Source organism: Melitaea cinxia, chromosome 15, assembly GCF_905220565.1.
Source record: "Melitaea cinxia chromosome 15, ilMelCinx1.1, whole genome shotgun sequence".
NCBI lineage: Eukaryota > Metazoa > Arthropoda > Insecta > Lepidoptera > Nymphalidae > Melitaea > Melitaea cinxia.
Genome location: NC_059408.1, coordinates 5,039,017 through 5,061,320, shown reverse-complemented (window position 1 = coordinate 5,061,320; position 22,304 = coordinate 5,039,017). Strand labels below are relative to the sequence as shown.

Below are 22,304 nucleotides of genomic sequence, written 5' to 3'. Positions count from 1 at the left end.
AATACCATCTTGCAACTTAAAAAGCCAACCGATGGGCGGGATAACCATCCAACTGCTGGCTTTGTAATACACATGCCGAAGACGGGCAGCAGCGTATTCATTGCAACAAAGCCAGCCCTGCGGTTACCAACCCGGCTGCCTAGCGTGGTCACTATGCTCAAAACACATGAGTTCCCGCCATTTTTGGCGCGACTTGTGGACTGCGATAGGCTGAAGTGAGTGAGTGTGATTGAAAAGTTTATTGTACTTCTTTTTTAAATAATAAACTGTTTTTTTTTTTGTCTATGAATTTAATAATAATAAATAAATATCTATAACATATACACACGGCCGTCTGTACCTGTGATAAGTAAGTTAATGCTTGTGTTTTTAAGCGACTTCCAAAAAAAGGAGGAGGTTCTCAATCGACTGTATTTTTTTTATATATGTTACTTCAGAACTTTTGACTGGGTGGACCAATTTCGACATTTTTTTTAATCGAAAGGAGGTGTGTATCATTTGGTCCCACATAAATTTATTTGAGATCTAACAACAACTTTTCGAGTTATATCTAATAATGCGTTTTTACTTGACTATTTTTTCGTCGACCTACGTTGTATTATACCGCATAACTTTTTACTGGATATACCGATTTTGATGATTTTTAATTTAATCGAAAGCTGGTGTTTATCGTGTGGTCATATTTAAATTTCATCGAGATCTGATAACAAATTTTTGAGTAATCTTTGCTAACACGTATTTACTTCACTATATTTTCGTCTCCCTAAGTTGTATTACTTGTCGATGCAACTGAAGTCGGTTTTTTTTCGTCTACGAGCAAATATAATTGTTGAAACAGCCGACTGATATAGCAACATATTTTTTTTTTCTATAAATACATAAAAATAATTCTTATAAATAAATAAATACACGTATTACACCCAGACTCGAGGTGGGAATCAAACCCTCAACCCCCGCAGCAGAAAGCATTTATATCTGTCTGCTTGACAATATTCATTTTCATGTATATACTAAGTCACTAACGTTACTTTATATTTCCTCCCTTTTTTTATCTGAATTTTACTAATACTCGATTTTGCACACCTACTAACCTCTGCTCTTGTACGTCCTAAGGTTGGCTGGTAGAGAATGTTTTTAGCATTAAGCCCGCCATTTGTACAATTCTTTAATGTAGTGTGCAATAAAGTATTAATAAATAAATAAATATTAATAGTGTAAGAATGTAGGAAGCCAAATGTCCTGAAATATCTACTACTCTTTTTCTTAACAATCCCCGATCTCTAGTCCGCTGTATGCTCAGGGTAATGATGATCTTGACCGTTAATTTTTTTTCTTTGTGTGTGTGTAAAAATGTGACTTGATAAGAAATAAATGATATATTAATTTTCAAGTACATTAGAAAAGAATTAGTCTACATCTACATAGGTAAGATTTAGTGAGTTTAGTGATATCATCACATCATCATCATTATCATCAGTTACGTTTATAAATTGATCTAAACTTTATGATAATGTTTGTATTTAATAATAATTGTTGGTATAATTGTTGGTATTAAACACCAATTGTTTCATGCAATGACTTTACGGGGTGTATTAATATTATTGTGATATGTAATATTGCTAAGGTAAGGACAACAAGTACCTACATTCCACTGACCTACGTATTATTTGTGTTGCAGTAATATGTGCATCTATATGAGGTTTGTAAACAACTTTATAAACAGATACAGCACCAGTGAAGAAAAAGGACAGCAACATATATAAACACGAGTGGTTACCGAAACTAGCCGAGCGGGAATCGATGTCGCCCGAATGCGTTAGTTCGTGTCAGCTTGCCTCATCGCCGGTCCAATCCCTCCCAACGAGAACGATACTCGCTTTCGCCAAGCTTCAAGCTTCAGTCCACGTTATTATTGTGCTGCTACATAGTAAACATTGTACAAACGCTACCACAATAAAGAAAAGATTTATCGACGTCTGTCCTGCTTTGTATTAAAATGAAAAAAATAAGATCCGGGGTGAAATAGGCATCTTCGGAATTATATTTTTATCGCTGCGGAGAAAAAGACAGCTCAAAACTGTATAATTACTGTGTTATCTTTCCTGTGCGATGTTGGGGGAAAGTTTTGTTTAACAAGTTGGATCTGATCGTCTGCTGGCAATTATTGCGAATGTGTATTGAAACGTTCATCGCTATCCACGGGCGCACTGCTATGCGCCACGATTTAGTGCATTTTATAAGACACACATCTTCTGACCACTACTGCGAAGGAAGACTTTAGTTTCTGAGGCAGGTAAGATGCCACATGCATGCTAAAATACTCCAAATTTGAGTAAATGTCGAAACAAGATTATCATAACATACAGGAACTTAAAAAAATTACTAAAATTTAATGCTGTAATGTATAGCGCCACTATAGGTATAATCTATAGTAAGAAATAAGAGTAGAAATATTTTAAATGTTTATAAACGTAAGTATCTAATTAATATACGGTAGCACGACGCACTTACATACATAAATTTTAATAAGCTTGTTTCCATTTTTAATTGCATATATGTAATTCATTCTTATGCGTTCTTGTTAATTTATCAAGTTAAAACAGCTATTAAGTAGAGAAAAAGCTTCTAGAATCGATACAAAGTGTTATCACCTCACACCAAATATAAGCATACTCACACATGGAATGAGTGAAATAAATAAAAGATAAAATAGCCCCGATAACTTTTTATCGGTAATCGGTGGTAGAAAAAACTAAGTAAGTATTACTTAATGATTTTCCATGGAAATTTTTCCAGCCTCTTGCTATATTTACAGACCGCGTCGATCGAGTCGGTTTGGGTAGATCATCCGATTTCAAAAACAGGTTTCAAAAAAAATCAACTTGTATTGGTAGAACTTAAACATTTAAGGAAGCTTACCTATATATTTTTATGCTGTTGCTATGCTCTGGATATAAAAAAGTTATAAATCAATAAATTTTAAATATCTAATCATAATTTACATTAAATGATGGCCAGCTATGTTTGTTTAGATAATGCCTTGTTTCCAACGGTGATTTTGATAAATATATTTATAACATTACTTAATTTAAGGGGTTAATTCACAAACATGTTTTGCCTACGACTGTTTTAAGCTCTGTTAGAGATGCCAAATGGGTAAATTCAAATGACAGGCAAAATTAATTATAATATATCAGATATCTAACGAAAACAAACCTTAAAAAAATTATGTAATAACGAAATTAATTTTAACAATAAACAAAGAAATTTGTCTCAAATGTGAAGCTTTCAACCTTATCGTGGCAATAAAAACACTGGACCGCAAAGGAAAAGGGTCCCAAACTAGAACCCCTACCACTTGCAAGCAGGGCAAGCAAGTGGCATGACCACATCCGCCACCCGGGATAAGCGCCCAGTAAGAGATCCAGCAAATTACCTAACCTAACTTTATGAAATAAGGACTAAACTAAATAATATTTAATGCCACATAAAATAATGTATAAAACAATTTTTATTTATTATTGAAAATTGTATAAAAATGGAGTTCGCGTTTGTTAAACACCATGGAATTCGTAGTCAGTCGCGCTACGTGAAATGCAAGAAGCTCTAGAAGAGGAATGGCAGAATATTCCGCAGCATCGCCTCAAAAAACTAGTAGACATATGCCAATTCGCATAACAGCAGTATTGCGAGCTCGTGGAAGCAACACAAAATACTAAAATACGTGAAAACGGCACATCTGTAACCAATCTACATTTACGAAAATACTGGAATAACTACGATTTTTTATTTTTATTTTTACATTTTTTAAAAATAAAAAGCTTGAATTAATTTTTTTTTCATTTAACACACAGGGCACATTAAAACATTATCTCATTTAGTTTTTATTTTTTAAAGCTAGGTCAGGTAGTTTTAAAGATCCAGGGCGCGGTGGTGTGTGCTAGTGCGATCCCATTTCGCCCTACCCAGGCGGACGACTGTTCACACGTGGTATTTTTTTAGCCAGTAAGAGTCTGAAATAACCCTCTGGCGCCCCCCGCGCCGAAGGGTATCCATGATGGATTTTCCCCACGTGAAAAAGAAAAAAAGGTAGTTTTGAAGATATTCAGGATTTTCTAACTGACCCTTTTTCCTTGCCGTCCAGTTTAGATTAAACAACATTTATTTTCAATTATCTCTCTTACTTTTCCAACTTTGTGTATTATTCTACAAATATATCAGTAAAGTATAACTACTTAGTTGTTATTGTAATCGCATCCTGCAATTAGTATCTTATTTCAAACTATATTTATATATGTAATATAATAAATTATACGCCATGACAATAATAAGACATCAAATTACAGAAATTTACTACATACTAATATATAATTTACTGTATATTATATATTAAATCAGATTCATTTTTAACCGACTTCAAAAAAAGGAGGAGGTTACTCAATTCGACCGTATATATGTTTTTTTTTAATGTATGTTCGCGGATAACTCCGTCGTTTATGGACCGATTTCGATAATTCTTTTTTTGTTGGAAAGGAGATATCCCTAGTTTGGTACCATGATAAGGAAACCAGGATCTGATGATGGGATCCTAAAGAAATCGAGGGAAACATTTCAAAAATCCGCATAACTTTTTACTGGGTGTACCGATTTTGATGATTTTTAATTTAATCGAAAGCCGATGTTTATCATGTGGTCATATTTAAATTTCATCGAGATCTGATTACAATTTTTGGAGTAATCTTTGATAATGCGTATTTATTTGACATTTTTTTTTGTCTACCTTCGTTGTATTACTTGTCGATATAATTGAAGTCGGTTTTTCTTTGTTTGCCTGCAAACACAATTATATTTTATCTATTAGATATTCTCCTCTATCAAAACACATAAAATTGATCGGAATCAATAACAAAACATTTTTCCCTAGTTAGATCGTAAAACTTGAGAAGCCAGTTTATTGACTAGTAACGACTGTTAATGAATAAAACGTTGCGTTGCTGTTTGTTTGTCAATTCACGGAAAGTTTTATCAATGAAAAAACTATTGTACTATGAGTATATTGATTGGTATCCTAATGTAAGAAACACAGATCAGACTACATAGAGATTTTAACAGCTGGAGCATTTGATACCTACTAATAGATTTAAAGTCTTGTGCTATCCCATTGACACTTTAGTGCATAGCACACGTGTAGGGATACAAGTTCTTGAAAACGAATAGCAGGACAGATAAGTTAGACTAAAGAGGGATACCATATTGTTAAGAAGTTTACACTAGTTTGGTTACAGAAGTTGGCAAGCCATCAATTTGACATATCGACAGCTTTATGTACGTATAGTCTATTCTAACATCTGTGTCTGTATGTGTCACTCTCGTCTTCCAAAGATAAGGCTTAACTTTATATGTTTACTGCGGGACATTGGCGAAAACATCTGTGCTCATTTGGCGCTATTTGAACCCTAAAGAAGAAGGAGAAGCTTATGTGTTTGAGATTTGGTCATATTTCTTAAGCTTTCATTTTGTAGGAGTTTGAATACTGCTAAAATCCTTTTACGTAATTTAAGATGGATGTGGTTAAACAATTTTATATAGTTTGAATGTATTTAAATTGATAGTAAAATCGTTTCATCTAATATTAAAATAGCAGAAATTCTTACTTGTGTATTGTGCTACAAGATTTGAAAAAAAAGAGTATTAAGTGGATTAAATAAGATACAAATATTCACACCAATAGAAGACTTATCGTATATCAATATAGTGTATTTCTAAATATATACTAAGTTATTAATCATGTAACATTGTCAAATGCATTTGACCGCTTCGAGGGCGCTTTATGACGGGCACACAAATAATGACCACAAAACAAATTATACGAGTAAAGGGCCTAAGAAATATCATAATACTAAAAACCGAATGCTTCTTAAATTTTTCTATTCACATATTTAAAAAATACATCTCCGGTTAAAACCGGATTCTACTATTTACAATCATTTGCATAAATATCTTAACTGACAGGTCTAAATCTTTGCTAGACCTGAAAGACCGCCAAAAAGTGTATATTGTAATTTATCACATTAAACTCTGCTATGATTTAAACATTGTGAATAAAATCGGTATATTTCAGAAGAAATTATTACATATGTTTGTGTCGATAAATTAATATTTCTCTTACACTTAGCACAATAATAAGACATTTAAATGCTATTACAGTACTCCCAAATAATATTACGAGCAGTTGATTTGTTGGCTATAGCGAAAGGGGGAGCGTGATTGAAGGATTTATTTATAGATTTAAATGATTAATATTTCACAAGAAAGATAAGTGATATTATTATAAGAAATAACGAACGTTACACATAGATTAGTACCTACATTTGTTTCACGCATTTGCTACGTGAAAATTCTAAATATTATTGTCTATTTTGTTCATTGTTTTAACACAGTGAAAGTAAACTTTAAACAGTAATATTCCTTATTTGTTACGGTATAAAATCAAAATTTTCCAAAGCTAATTTAATACGAAAATTACATAAGAACAAGTAAAATGGTAGTAATAGTTAGTACGTAGTCCTACTTATCGGTCACAAATTAAATCGACGTGTTGATCAGTTGATGAATGACACTGTGAGTGACCTTTTAAATATATACAAATAATTTAAAATTTATATTTAATTTTTTTAAACAATTTATCTATTGTATATATTTTGTAGCAAAGAATGAAATACCCAAACGAGATGTTATTCCAAAATTACTGTATAGAACTATCCCTTTCTCAAAAGTTTGTATACGACATAAGGGGTTTGTAAACCTCCTTTATACGTAAGTGGTAGTGGTATAGGTAAGTACAGTCTCTACAGAAAATCCTTTTGAAATTATATTTACAGAACGTTGTAGAATATTTTACATACTATATATTATTATACATTTATTATATTTTGATTATACTGCTTGTTAACATACGGTGCCAAGACGTCAACACTGACGAAGGGTCCACAAGTTTCAAATCGCTCAATGTGCAATGGAACGGGCTATGCTTGGGGTCTCTCTCAAAGATAGGATCAGAAATGAGATTATCCGCGAAAGAACAAAAGTAACCAACATAGCCCACAGAATTAGCAAGTTAAAATAACAGTGACCTGGTCACCTGTGTCGCAGGACCAATGATGAGCAAACGTGTCCTAGAGTGGAGACCGCGTGTTGCATACGCAGTGTGGGGCTGGAGCCCGCTTGACCGATGATCTACGTAAGATTGCCGGTGGAGGCTGGATGACGGTTGCGGGAAACTGGGATATCTGGCACGAACTGGGGGAGGCCTACGTCCACCAGTGGACTGCGATAGGCTGTTGTGATGTAGAATATGGTTATTTGATTAATTTAAAAGAAATTCGCAATACTTCTTCACTGGAAATTGGTGGAAACTAATTACCATATTCAAACTAAAATCTAAATTGGAAAAGTTGGTTGTTTTTGTCTTTTTATTTGAAATTTTCATTTACATGTCAAGAAAGGGCAACAAAAATTGCTCAAAAAGTGTCATAAAATGCATAGGTATATATAGTTTGTTTGTTTATAAAGTTACTAGCTGTGCCCCGCCGTTTCACACGCGATAGTGTGAAGAAAAATATAGCCTATAGCCTTCCTATGTTAAGGCACTATCTAACACAAAAAAAAATTTCAATTTGACACAGTACATTCCGAGATTAGGGCGTTTAAACAAACAAATAAACTTTTCAGTTTTATATTATTATTATAGATTGTTGTTTAAAATAAAATATACAAAAAAACACTGCCGTCCAGTACCACTCGTTATGTCGATGTCATTTCCAAGGTTTGCAAGTAGTATTTCATAGTTACGACAAAAGTATTCCTTTCGTTAAGCATTCTATTCAACTAAACGTTTTATTATGATAATACGTACTATTTTAAAGTTTTTTATAGCGTGATGAAATAATCAAGAATGCTTGCAAAGTTAACAATAATTTATAAATATTTAGATATATCTGTGTGTATAAATAAATGTGCATGGACTTTGTATTTATAATTTAACCTCACGTCATCATATCAGCTGCGAAAATGATAAGCTTCTGAAAACGCTTTATTTTGGTGGCCTAATATTCCGTTGTCCATTTTAAGGAACCCTGTACAATTATTATAAATAAAACTTTTTTACCATTAGAAGTGAGTATTTAATTTAAATTTTGTTGCCGAATTTCAATGATGATATTTGGTTCCTGTCCTTTGTTACTAAAATAATAAAAAGTAAATAAAGGTCTTGCAGTCAACGGCACCCACAACAATTTACTTTTATGTGACGGATCCGGAAACACAAATAATACACATCTACAAACGCCCAGAGCATGAGAAATAGTTCTATAAGTATAACCTATAGTAACGTTTGTCACGTGCGGTGATCGAACCCGCGTCGAACGTCTAGCACATTGTTATGATCTCTGCGCCAACGCGTCGTCCATATCGAGTATTTTCAACAAATACATATTAGTATAGAAAATATTCTTATTCATCGTTATTGAGAGTTTTATTTTTGTTTATCGATTGTTATGTAAATAATATCTTCCTTGTTAAGAAATGCGTGTTATATTCTTTGTATAAAGATAAATTGTTTGTTATTATTAGTTGCAAAGCATACTACTCAAACAAAAAATAATAATCGATTTGGTCCGATGACTTTAAAAATATCCTTTTTTCCGTGTACTGCAGAAAAAGGGGAGACAGTATTTATAATAAAGTAAGGGAAACAAGTTGTTTAAGGTGTATCCTAATTTAGAAAAGATAATGAGTCAGCATGAATTTCTGCCAATGAAATTGACAGAGGAATGACCTTTTAAATATCTTAAAGCTTCCTTGGAATTGTAACATTATATACAAAGCACGACTTCCTAAAAGCTAATTATAACAAAAGAACTCTTTTGATTTTTTTATGTTCAAGGCTTATCCTATATTTTTTAATTCAAATATGTCAACTCTAGTAGTAATTTCCCAGCTAAGCGCTTTTTAAAAGTGAGAACATTTTAGCTAGCACAGTTTTTTGAACTTTGCTCGACCCACAGTCTAATTTTAGTATTAGGGTTGTTAAGCTGCTATTTTAGCACTGCATAAATGGTGTACCTACTGCATACCTATATCTATTATATATTTCAGATCAATAATCTATATATTTATACGTGAAGCAAAAACTTTGTACCCCTTTTTACGAAAATTGCGCGGACGGAGGTGTATGAAATTTCGCACACTTATCATCATCACTACATAGTATAAAACAAAGTCGCTTTCTCTGTCCCTCTTTCCCTATGTCCCTATGTCCCTAATGTATGCTTAAATCTTTAAAACTCCCCAACGGATTTTGATGCGGTTTTTTTTTAATAGATAGATTGATTGAAGAGGAAGGTTTATATGTAAAATAACATCCATTAAATAGTGGTGAAATACTCTTATTTTTGAGGTTTCTAATGTGATGTCGTAATAATTCCGGCCGGCTTTTACTCTAAAGTTAACGCGTGCGGGCCACGGGCAGTAATGAATAAATCAAAACTACTGGATCGATTATAATCATTTTTTTTCAGTGAATGACATAGGCTATAATTATATTTTATACCCGTGCGAAGCCGGAGCGGGTCGCTAGTAGTTTATACAGAGAAGGAGTGCAGAATGCTAATATGTTAATAAAATTATGCATAAAAATATATTAAATCAATAAAAAAAAAAACATTACACACACTACTATGTATTTGACGCATATTATACTCTTTTGTTGATTGTCAAAGTTTGTAGTCAAATTGAATTTTTTTTTAAAAAGGTTCTTTATTTGCATAATTTTTTGGTTTTCTTTAATTTAAATTTTTAATTATGGCCGACCTCTTGGCGACCAGTTTTATTTTAAACTTCATTTCTTCTATGAAGGAAGATATCTCAATATCTGTGGATAATTTTATAAATTCCTTTTTAGTTCAGTAACTCGTCTTCAGCACCTATTAATGATTAAAGTAGTTTGAATTTGTGCTACAATGTTAAACTTTTAGAAGCTGCAAGATATAACATGAAGAAGTATTATTTTATAAATATTATTGTTATTAAAAACAAAACTAGTCCCTACATAACCGTGTTTTTGATTATATATGTATCATCATATATTAAGAATATTCTTATCATATGATATTATTAGTAGCAGATATTGCATTGAATAATAATTGATCACTTCCGGCATACTGCAATTACTATAGGTTATAAGAATATTACAGTTTATTTATTTTTTGTTTCAGATCGCTTAATGGCGTTACTGAGCATCCGCGGTGATTGGTATTTGTATATTTGGCTCATATATCGTAAAATCTATTCAGCCATTATATGGTTGCTTGGCAATCACTGCCGAAGTGATAAGGGCCGGTCTGTGATAAGCGCCGGTGTTAACAGCCAGTCGATTGGAAGCCTCCACAGAGTGCGGTCGCGTCGCAGAAAATTACAACAGCACCGTGTTAAGCATATCGCACTAGTGAGGAGACCTTCCTTGAGAAGAATAGTGATGGCACCCGGAGCTAGCACTGCCCACACCATGATGGAGGACAAAGAGAAAACTCTTTCGAATGGTAAGCTCCAAGAAAACTTTTTTCATAAAAATTGGCAAAGATATTCACATTTTAATTTTTTCATGTCAGCTTCAATGAAAGATTAATGTAACACGGTTTCAGTAACAAATATTATATTTAAAGGTCATAAGGATCAACGTCCTAAGGTGCTTAAAACCTACTTATTTTGTAAGATTGATTACTTAAATGACTTACTTTTATTCTACTAATACGTTATACTAAGCAAAATAAACATATATAAAACATCAATATGTCAGCAATACTATATAAATACTCTTATTACAACGAGCTTCAGACTGAGCCTCAAAATTAGAAATTGAGGATTGAAATAAAAAATAAAGGATAATGCTTTTTTCTAAAAACATTATCTTGAACATTCTTTTTTTAATATCATATCATAAATCGACTGTTCCAGCGGGGATCGAACGTGCACCTCTGACTGACCGTGTCGGTGCTCTAGCCAATTAAGCTTGGAACGATGTACCCGCTCGATCGAAATTATCTAATATTATCCTGTATTCAACATATATAATTTGTATAGGTGTATCGATCTCTCGTGATTGCAATTAACGACCTTAATTAAAACACGTGTTATTGTGTATTATTGAACGGTGTAAACACGAACAAAGTCCAATAATATATTATTAATTTCTCCTTAAGACACACTTGGCAAGTCATCAAAAATTTTTCATTAAAATTTTCCTGTAGAATAGCGTGTGTCACTTAAGGAAATGGAATACTTAAGAATAATTCTGTCCTTTTTTTTACTTTTAAATAGTACTATATTTTCTTGTATCTATCAACGATGAATCAAACACAACAACATAATTTAAAATCAGATTCAGGGTTATTCAAATGCGGAAGATAAAAAAGTTAAGGTTTTTGTGTATTGAAATTGACAATTTCAATAGTTTCAATTAATTCCTTTCCAAATTTAGACAACGATTAGTAATTTTGTTTAAACGTTAGTAGTTGAAAAAAGTAAATTCTGTACTGTTGCATTAACAAATTATATCGGATTTTACGCTTTCGATGAAATTTACAATACTAGGTTTTCATGGGGACAAAAAATACATAACTAACAAGTTAGCTAGTTATCAAGCAAAACTATTATACCTAAGTCCCCGTGATTTCGCCGCCGAAAATACCAAAATTGATCCACTTATATTTGATATTATTCTTATTATGTCAAGTTCTTATATCTCTATTATCTCTTGAGAAAAAAAAAATAAGAATTCATATATAAATTCATATATAACAAGTATATTTATAGTCTTTTGTTTTTTAAGTGAATAAGTAATTTTACACAATATGCTAAAAGTTTATTTGATTTAAAAAAATATCAAAAATACTATGGGTAAAATTGTTTTGCTGCATCATTGTTACGCATTAAAATTGTACTTTTCGAATTTGATTTACGATGACATAATAATTGTAAATAAAGAACAGCTTTATTTCAATTTAAAAGACAATTTCAAAAAGCATTCTAAAATAGATCCATGACGAACTCCTGATTGTTTTGTTCTTTTGCAGGCCTTAATCATCTGTTTGTCGAATAAAAAAAAAATGAAATGAAATCAATTTTAAAGGATAGGAAAAAGTTAAAACTAAAGCATAAAGTTAAAAATAAATCGTAAAGGCATATTATGATACAAATTTACGCTTTTTTTTTGCACTTCATTATTTTCACCCATCGATACAAAGATATTTTTTTTTTGAAAGAAAACGAAATCAATAACAATCATGACCATTTAAGTGATAATGAAATGCAATGGACTTGTTTAACTATAAAATCGCAGGCTGATTGTTGTATGCTCATGTGCCTCACCAATTAAACTCCATGATGAGACGTAATAAGCTCGTTAACAGGCTACAGTTGTGAAACGAGCATGTTGTGGTCGCCGTGACGTCAAACCACGCCGTGCCACGCCCCCAGCAACAAGATCACAGTCAAACTGTAGCTTATCTATCAACAAAGCAACTATTGCCTTTGGCAGACAATTTATTATGGAGAATGGTGTCAAACGGATTCCTCGTGTTACTCTATAGGAACTTTAATTTTAATTGTGAACATTAGAACTGATATTCAATACGATTATCTTATAATTATTAGTCTGGTAACGTTACACATGTTATGATACTTTGCTGATACCATGAACCCTTGCTGACGATTGATGTCACGTTTTTGTTCCTTATCATATTAATTAAATGTTTAATATTCCAGCCATAATATTATACTTACAAACGATAAATTTTTACTTGATTATTTGTTGAAAATATTTGGCAGTTACGTCATTATCATTACCTAATTGCGTAAAATTATAAAAATGATAAAATTTAAAAAAAGATTACAGAAATTTCAATAAATAATAAATTAAATACCTACCTAGCGGTTCCAAATATAGCTACGATAAAAACTTGTTTATTTGCTTTTATCACGCCCCCTGGTAATTTATCTGTGAGTGAAAGTTGATACGTTAAATAGTCTAAAAATAAATATTGTTTAAAGTTTTATCATGACTTTAGGAATATCTATATAAATAAAAATGAATGTTGCTAAGCGCATAACTCGACAGGGATAGGTTCGGAAGATTTTAATACTAATTTTTTTTTTTAATTTTACTATTAACTTTTGACAGAACGAAGTCTGTCCGGGCAGCTAGTATTATAATAAATCTATTATTTATAAAAATAAAAATCCAGTTTTTTGCTAAACGCGCTTTTGTTTTAGCCGCCAAACTAAAAAAAAGAGTTTAAGCTTTAAGCTTAGAGTAACTAGGCAGTTATTATTCTAAGTCTAGTACGCAATTCATTAATTAAGGAAACTTTATTTTTAGTATCATTTGATTGTTAGGCGTTTATTTACTTGAATTATGTTACTCTATGTCATCATCAGCTACACAAAAGAGAAACATGAAGAAATATAAAAAATAACTTGTCTGTGGTGAACTAAGCGAGAGGTTTCTTTGTTCTAGATTTATAGAAGTCTCCGGGCCTACATTACTGTATAGAATTTTTTTCCATACCAAATATTTTATCTTAGACATAAAAAAATTTGAGAATTATCAACATATTTTGGGTTAAGATATCCAATAAAATAGAAACCCGTTAACTACGAGGATTGGCAAATGTTCAAAATAGTGTGGACATTCTGACAAAATTGGATGCTTTTAGTGTAGATTTTTAAACGTTAATCTTGTGTTAATTTTTAAAGAAAGATCTACAATTCCAACAATTTTATACGAAGGATTAAACGGCATTAGTTGCCTATATACTGAATATTACCTAATCCTTACAGAAAATTAATATTTTTGTTTAATTTTTATTTACATTTGCCTAAGTTTCAGACTGACGAAATTCATTTCATTGTTCAAAGTCCTCTAAGAATCCTAGTTATCTATTTTTATAAGTCTGACTCATAAACTATTACTCAAAATTTCACTTTACGTAGAAATTTAAGAGATATGACTACTTTGTTTTGGTTTTCCAGATTTAGTTATCTTTAGCAAAACAGTAGTGTGATAGTGAGTATTAGAGCGTCATGATTCTTCGATGATTGCATGTGCAATTGCTTGCACGGCTTGCATGCGTGAACTTTGACGTCATTCATTCACCCTGATCATTAGACTGTGTCATAACCTTGTATTGCATAATTTGGCGTCTTTATTATTAAGTTTAATCGGGTATTTTTTCCCATATAAAGTATATGAGTGCAAACATTACAAAAAGATTATTTTCTATAACTCTAACTTAAGTTGGATAATTATGTTTCAGAACCTCCAGGATAGTGATCTTAAAATTATCGTATACCAACAAACATGTCTAAAATTTCTAATTAGATAGTCCAATTTAAAATCTTTCCCAATGATGTCAAATATGATAATTTGTTATAATTTTTTATCATTATTTGAATGCAAATTAGGCAGGTTTGATCAAAAATACACTAATTGAGATAATACAATGATAAAAATATATAGTCTATGTTTACTGTGTTAGAATTATCTAGAAACTATTACAATTAAATAAGTGAACATCATTGATACGTTAGACTTTCGTATTTCTCGAGTTTTGTCATATTATTTGAAAAAAAATAATAAGTAGGTAATTTTGTAAAAGATAAAGTTCTTGGGAAATAGTAATATCGCGGTTTAAATTTTTTCACACAATTTATTTATCTTGTGGATACTTTGGTATATCTTAGTTAAAGATTTCGCTTTTGACAAACGCATTACGTTGAGATCACGTCGCTAATAATAGTTAGGCATCCGTCGCCCAACGAGCCAATGGTAATAGTTTTTATAAATAAATTCTCTTAAATTTTTGTTTTCAAGATATACTAGCTGTACCCGCGACTGCGTCCGCGTGTAATTAAAAAAAATATTGTTCAGTTTGCAGAGTTATATAATTGTGTTTGCTCGCAAACGAAAAAAAAAACCGACTTCAATTACATCGACGAGTAATACAACGTAGATCGACGAAAAAATTGTCAAGTAACTACGCGTTATCAAAGATTACTCAAAAAGTAGTTATCAGATCTCGATAAAATTTATATGTGACCACATGATAAATATCAGCTTTTGATTAAATTAAAAATTATCAAAATCGGTTCACCCAGTAAAAAGTTATTGCGGATTTTCAAAAGTTTCCCTCGTTTTCTCTGAGATCCCATCATCAGATCCTGGTTTCCTTATCATGGTACTAAACTAGTGATATCTCCTTTCCAATAAAAAAAGAATTATCAAAATCGGTACATCCAGTAGAAAGTTATTGGGAATTTTCGAGAGTTTCCCTCGATTTCTCTGGGATCCCATCATCAGATCCTAGTTTCGTTATCATGGTACCAAACTAGGGATATCCCCTTTCCAACAAAAAAAGAATTATTAAAATCGGTACATCCAGTAGAAAGTTATGCGGTATAATACAACGTAGGTCGACGAAAAAAGCGTCAAGTAAAAACGCATTATTAGATATAACTCGAAAAGTAGTTGTTAGATCTCAAATAAATTTAAATGGGACCAATTGGCACACACTACCTTTCGATTAAAAAAAAAATTGTCGAAATCGGTCCACACGGTCAAAAGTTCTGATGTACACATTACATGATACATTAAAAAAAAAAAAAAAAAAAACAGTCGAATTGAGAACCTCCTCCTCTTTTGGAAGTCGGTTAAAAATAAATTTAATTCCTAAAATAAAAATAGCCTAAGTTACTCCTTATTACACCAGCTATCTGCCAGTGATTCGTCCCGTCAAAATCGGTCTAGCTGTTTCAGAGATTAGCCGTAACAAACAGACAGACAAAAATTTTAAAAAATGTTATTTTGGTATCTGTACCGTGTATACATACATACGTATGCATTTCGTAAAAAGCGGTTATTTTAATATTACAAACAGCCACTCCAATTTTATTTATTTGTGCTGCATACTTTTCTATTTTAGGTATAATATTCAATAACATTGATTACATAATTGCAATAAATAAACCCCAGCTTATATAAAACTAGCGGCTTCTGCTCTCGAATAGACCGTAAGTACGTTTCCTTGAGCGAGGGTACAAAGTCCAATGGATGTCGGCACGCGAACGTTCACCGTGCTTGGGGCCACCAGTTGTTAAACCTACATATAATTATATATGTATCTATTATTAACTACAATATATACATTGTTTTTACGCATATATTTATCTTCTATATAAATTTTTCTAGCGATTAAAATTTCAGAACTAACATTATGTAGTTCCAATGCCGAAGTATGATTGATTTTGCGTCTAATTACTATACAGACATACAATAACAACATATTTAGAATTTAATATCCAAATAAAATTTTCCTATTATGTTATAATTTAACAAAATATACACTATTAGTACCTACATATTTTTGGAAATAAATATTAAAATATAGGTAATGACTATTATATTAGGTACAAAATAATATGTATTTGGGTGCGTATTGGAGAGAGAAGAGAAGACAAAATAGAACTACATCAGTTTATATTGTTTGTGGTTGTTGTTTGTTAATGTATATAACTATTAAATTTCAAAGAGGTCAATAACCAAATATTTGAAGAACTATTAAATAAGGCACATTCTTTAACTCGTGCCGATATATAACCGATATACTAATTAGCTAAATATAAAAGTAGGTAAATATTTAGTAACTATAATAAATGTTAACATAACATTAAAATATACGAATAAATTAATGTTATACAACGGCCAGTTAACTAAAAGCTCCATTAAATATTAATAATGATTATAAATTTCCTGACCTGGATGATGTTCCTTTTAAAAGATTTCAGGTTTATGATTTTCGCGGACTTATATATTAGAAATCGAAAAATTATGTATTTTTTAATTTAAAAAGAATGGTTAATCTCAGCAATATTACACTTAATAAGTAGACATATCAAGCATTAAGCAGAATAGCTATAATATCAATGATAGATATTAAATACAATGCGTGACCTAAAATTCTTCCGCAGAAAAAATACAAATTAGGGTAATTTTCCGTTCATCCAGTAGTTTGATAGCTGTTTATGATGATGTGTATGTTGCTGGCAAAATAAAGCTATTCTTGAAGTGTTACTGTGCCCTCTGTTACCCTATTGCCCACTTGACCTGTACCCGACTGAGACATATCGTGATGTTTTTTGTGCTTAATGTTGTAAATAGAAAAAAATTTGTTCCTGCAGGTTGATAGGGTTGAAAATGTACTAAAATAAAGGTAATAATTCCACTATTAATTAGTTATATTATCCAGGTCAATAGAGCTAATCCTTAAAGTGCTCTGTATCAAAAATTATAAAGTTGTTATTGCGCCTTTTTACTCAATTTCGGTTAAGGCCACAAGAAAGGTGTTTCTTTCATTACTAAACAACCGTTTTGTAAAGAAAATAATAGAAGTTATTCCGGCTCGATTTAAAAAATAGGTAATATTAGGTATCTTTCAGCCTCCGTTTTACCCTACCACTTACTGTAATACTGTTTCGCAACTATGACATCTTCTAAGATATTGATGATATATTCAAATCGAATGATGTCAAGGACAATTTTGCTCAAAAAGTAATATTTCAGATGAATAACGTATTTATTCAGATAGGGATTTATATCATATCTATAAAAGGACCTTCGCAAATAATGGATTATTTTACAAAAAATTGAGTAGGTACCAAAAAAAAAAAAGGTTCTAATGAGTTAATCTTAAAAATGGACTTTTTTTAAACTTGTAGTGGTGATCCATTCTTTTATACCATATCTAGGTGGCTTTAACCGCTTAAGCAGCGCAGCGTCATGTTAGCGAAGCGTGATGTTATATAGCCTCCCTCGATAAATGGACTATCCAACACAAAAAAAAAAATTCAAATTGAACTAAGTAGTAGTTCTTTCGATTACCTCGTTTAAACTAAAAAAAAGCAAACAAAATAATTAGCTTTATTAATTATAGATAACTTAATATGGATTCCTTATAGAGGTATTTGTATAAAACTTATGTTTCCTAATTCAAAACTCAAATAGACACAATAACGGTAACAACAATAAAGACAATAATATATTGGTTATGATATATATCAAATTTTGTGATAATCGTTTTAGATAAAAAACAGCAATTATTTGCCTAAAGAAAACATATTTTCTTTCGACATTATATGACTTGTGACATCAAATACATTTAAATTTAATTACTTATTCGTATCATATCTTTGTAGTAATATATTTTATAGGTGTGTTTTAATCGATTGACGTAATAGTTTGTTTTGTATACAACATTACCGAGAGAGGCGTGCCGGTTCGAACAATTTTTATTGGTTGACATAAAAACCGCACGTTTCGTATATCTCGTTGCTACTCGCAGTGAATTAAGGTCGTCTTGACCGGAGCATACATAGGTCGAGTTTCATATAAAATGTATTAAATTTATCATTGACAAATGTGCCTCATGTCTTCACTAGGGTAAAACTTTGATAACATTCTACATATTGTCGACGCGTTGGCACAGCGGTCACAGCACATCTTCTCCTGTGTCGGGACACAGGAGAAAATGCTACTGAAGGCCGTTGAGTATGAAGCGTTTGAGTGTGAAGCACTTATTGTAACAACTGCAAAAACCAAAGGTTGCCTGGAAGAGATCGTTGTATTAGCGATAAGGCCGCCCGTTGCTACTGATACAAATTCCATTTTTATATATCATTTGTAATAGTGTTAAAACCTTGTATTGGTGTGCGAAAGAGTAAATAAATAAATTAGTAACTTTTGGTAAAATATTTCATAGCATTAATGTATAATTTAAAATTCAAAATACAGTCGTAAGTAATTTATATGGAGTAGAGCAGCTGACATAAATATCAAAATAAAGTCTAAGAGGGTAGGGGACCCATAGGGGACGAAAATAAATTCAAGAAGTAGAAAACGACATTTTCCAGGATACTAATCTTATATAATAATATTACGTGAAGCAAAAACTTTGTACCACTTTTTACGAAAATTGCGAAGACGGAGGAGGATGAAATTTCGCACACTTATAGTTTATATAGAGAAGGAGTGCAGAATGCTAATATTTTATTATATTATGCATAAGAATACATTGAATCAATATAAAAATTACACACACTACCATTTGACACACACACACACGTAAAAAAGTATTCTTTTGTTTATTATTATAGAAGTCTAGTCAGTCAGTCAGTCAGTTCAGCCTATTGCAGTCCACTGCTGCACATAGGCCTCCCCAAGTTCGCGCCAGACATCCCGGTTTTCCGCAATTCTCATCCTACCTACAACGGCAATCTTACGTAGATCGTCGGTCCAAACAAGTAACCTTAACGAAGTTCAAACTTTTAATTATGATCGAATTTCGACCATTGGGTGTCACTACTTTATGTAAATACTAGCTAACCCCGCAAACGTTGTTTTGCCATGTATGTTATTAAACCCCCTTAATCCTATAGTAACATAATAAAAAAATATATGTTATTAACCCCTCTTAATCCTATAATAAATATAACTTAGGGGTGTGAAAATAGATTTTAGCCGATTCTCAGACCTATATGCACACAAACATAAAAATCGGTCCAGTTTTTCGAACGACACGAGAATTTTATATATATAAGATGTATATGCTACTATATATAGCTTAAAACAGATGAAAAACAAACGATAAGTATTTACATAAATTTTATAATTTGATATATCAAACGCAAATATTTATATACGATTAAGAGATATCTATACAAAAGTAAGGAAAAACCCAAAAGAAAAAATAAAAGCGATAACGTAATAATTACTCGACAATTTTATCGCTTCAATATACTCGTAGATAGGTATTCAAACATATCACGTATATTAAACTTTTACGTAAATAGCTATTTGAATTTCAAAGATATAAATACGCATGCGACGCCTTCATATGCAAAAACAATATGCCACATAATTAGATGTAATTTATTTGAACATTATTTTTGGAGACTTTATAAATGATAATATTAAACTTATGTCTAATGAAGATAGATTACCCGGTAGCAGGAGATAAAGAAAGCCCTGCTATACATCTGAATAACTCTATACGACTATTAAATTAAGTTCGAAATTTCAGAGATTTCACTTTTCAACCGACTTACAAAAAAGGAGATTCTCATTTCGACTGTGTTTTTTTAAGTACTTTGTACAGGTTGTACCGATTTCGATGAGTCTTTTTTTTATCAAAAGGAGGTGGTTGTTATGTTTAAACTTTATCGAGAGCTGATGATGATATGATGTAATCTTTGATAGCGCGTATTTATTTGACAATTTTTTCGTCTACCTACGTTGTATTACTTGCGTATGTAATTGAAGTTGTTTTTTAACCGACTTCCAAAAAAGGAGGAGGTTCTCAATTCGACTGTATTTTTTTTTTATGTATGTTACATCAGAACTTTTGACTGGTTGGAGCGATTTCGACAAATTTTCTTTTAATCGAAAGGTGGTGTGTGCCAATTAGTCCCATTTAAATTTATTTGAGATCTAACAACTACTTTTCGAGCTATATCTAATAATGCGTTTTTGCTTGACGCTTTTTCGTCGACCTACGTTGTATTATACCGCATAACTTTCTACTGGATGTACCGATGTTGATAATTCTTTTTTTGTTGGAAAGGAGATATCCCAAGCTTAGTACCATGATAAGGAAACCAGGATCTGATGATGGGATCCCAGAGAAATTAATGGAAATTCTTGAAAATCCGCAATAACTTTTTACTGGGTGTGCCGATTTTGATAATTCTTTTTTTGTTGGAAAGAAGATATCTTTAGTTTAGCACCATGATAAGAAAACCAGGATCTGATGATGGGATCCCAGAGAAATCGAGGGAACTTCTTGAAAATCCGCAATAACTTTTTACTGGGTGTACCGATTTTAATAATTTTTAATTTAATCGAAAGCTGATGTTTGTCATGTGGTCACATATAAATTTTATTGAGATCTGATAACTACTTTTTGAGTAATCTTTGATAACGCGCAGTTACTTGACTATTTTTTCGTCGATCTACGTTGTATTACTCGTCGATGTAATTGAAGTCGGTTTTTTTTCGTTTGCGAGCAAACACAATTATTTTCGTTTGCGATCCAAAACAATACTCAGAGTTCTACAGAGTTATAAGGATTTATTCTTTTAAAAGTTTTATGCAATTATGAAGACTTTAAAAAAAAAAATCAAACAAATATTTTCACCAGAATACGTTTATACGCCAAATAGCTTTGTCAGCAATCGGTTGAACAGGTTCTTAAGCTATCCAAGTTTAACCCAATAGAAATAAGTTATGCCGATAACCACTATCACTTCATCTTTGTTTCATATCGTTCTTTTCAAATCAAATTGCTTCATATCTTTAGTTTAGCTTGTAGAAAATCAAACAGTGGACAATTCCATCCTAGAAACCTGTTTGAATATCAAAGAAGAATCCAGAATGCTGATATATTTATAAAGACAAGACGGACTTGAGTAATGAGACAATGAGGAGTGTGAATAAACTATATTATTATTTATCACTGAACGATAAATTTATCTTTCTGTAACTGTTCGTGTGGTTTCCTCGCTTTGAATTAAATGGTTACAGTTCTACTTGTGCAGCATAATGTTTATAATGACAGATAGGTAAGGAGTATTTTTTTAAACAACAACAGCTGTTCCTATTCATAATATTGTTCTATATTTGTTCGGATATTATGATTTCGTTACGACTGCACTACTATCACTACAACTGTTTGTAGAGTAATAACTCTTATCGTATATGATCTATAAAGCCTACATTTTATTTCAGATACTGACAACTAATTAGTAAAAATAACTTTTTGGTTATTATATCACTCATAAAAACCTATAATCAGTATTTATTATAGACTCTTGGGTAGACTGAGGCTTGTTAACATTTTATTTTAGATAATGTTACTATCTTTAGTTCAGCTACTACTATTATTACTATATTTCAGAACATACCTAGAAAAAACAGCCCAAGCAAGACTAATAATATTTCACATCCATTAAACGTGATGATATTAATTTTTTTTTTTTTTTTTTTTTAAAGATGATATTAAATGTACAGTAGATATTTATAATACATTAGCGGAATATTTTGTTTACGCGGAACTGATACATAGGAACGACCAATGAAAAGCGTCTCTCATTCTGACCCCTCAGATGTCATGATAAGGTCATACGAGGTAACAATAAAA

The 22,304-nt window shown here is 31.6% G+C and overlaps 1 protein-coding gene across 1 annotated transcript in view; it reads left to right on the top strand.

The window, feature by feature from the left end:
- The first annotated feature begins 1,819 nt into the window (after positions 1 to 1,819).
- The window catches only part of LOC123660407 (6-phosphofructo-2-kinase/fructose-2,6-bisphosphatase), a 34,176-nt gene continuing 13,691 nt past the window's right edge, over positions 1,820 to 22,304 (top strand). Inside the window, exons 1-3 of the mRNA XM_045595495.1 lie at positions 1,820 to 2,293; positions 10,275 to 10,598; positions 20,253 to 20,264. Coding sequence (XP_045451451.1) covers positions 10,283 to 10,598; positions 20,253 to 20,264 — 328 coding nt within the window. The 5' untranslated portion in view covers positions 1,820 to 2,293; positions 10,275 to 10,282. The remainder of the gene's footprint in view (positions 2,294 to 10,274; positions 10,599 to 20,252; positions 20,265 to 22,304) is intronic.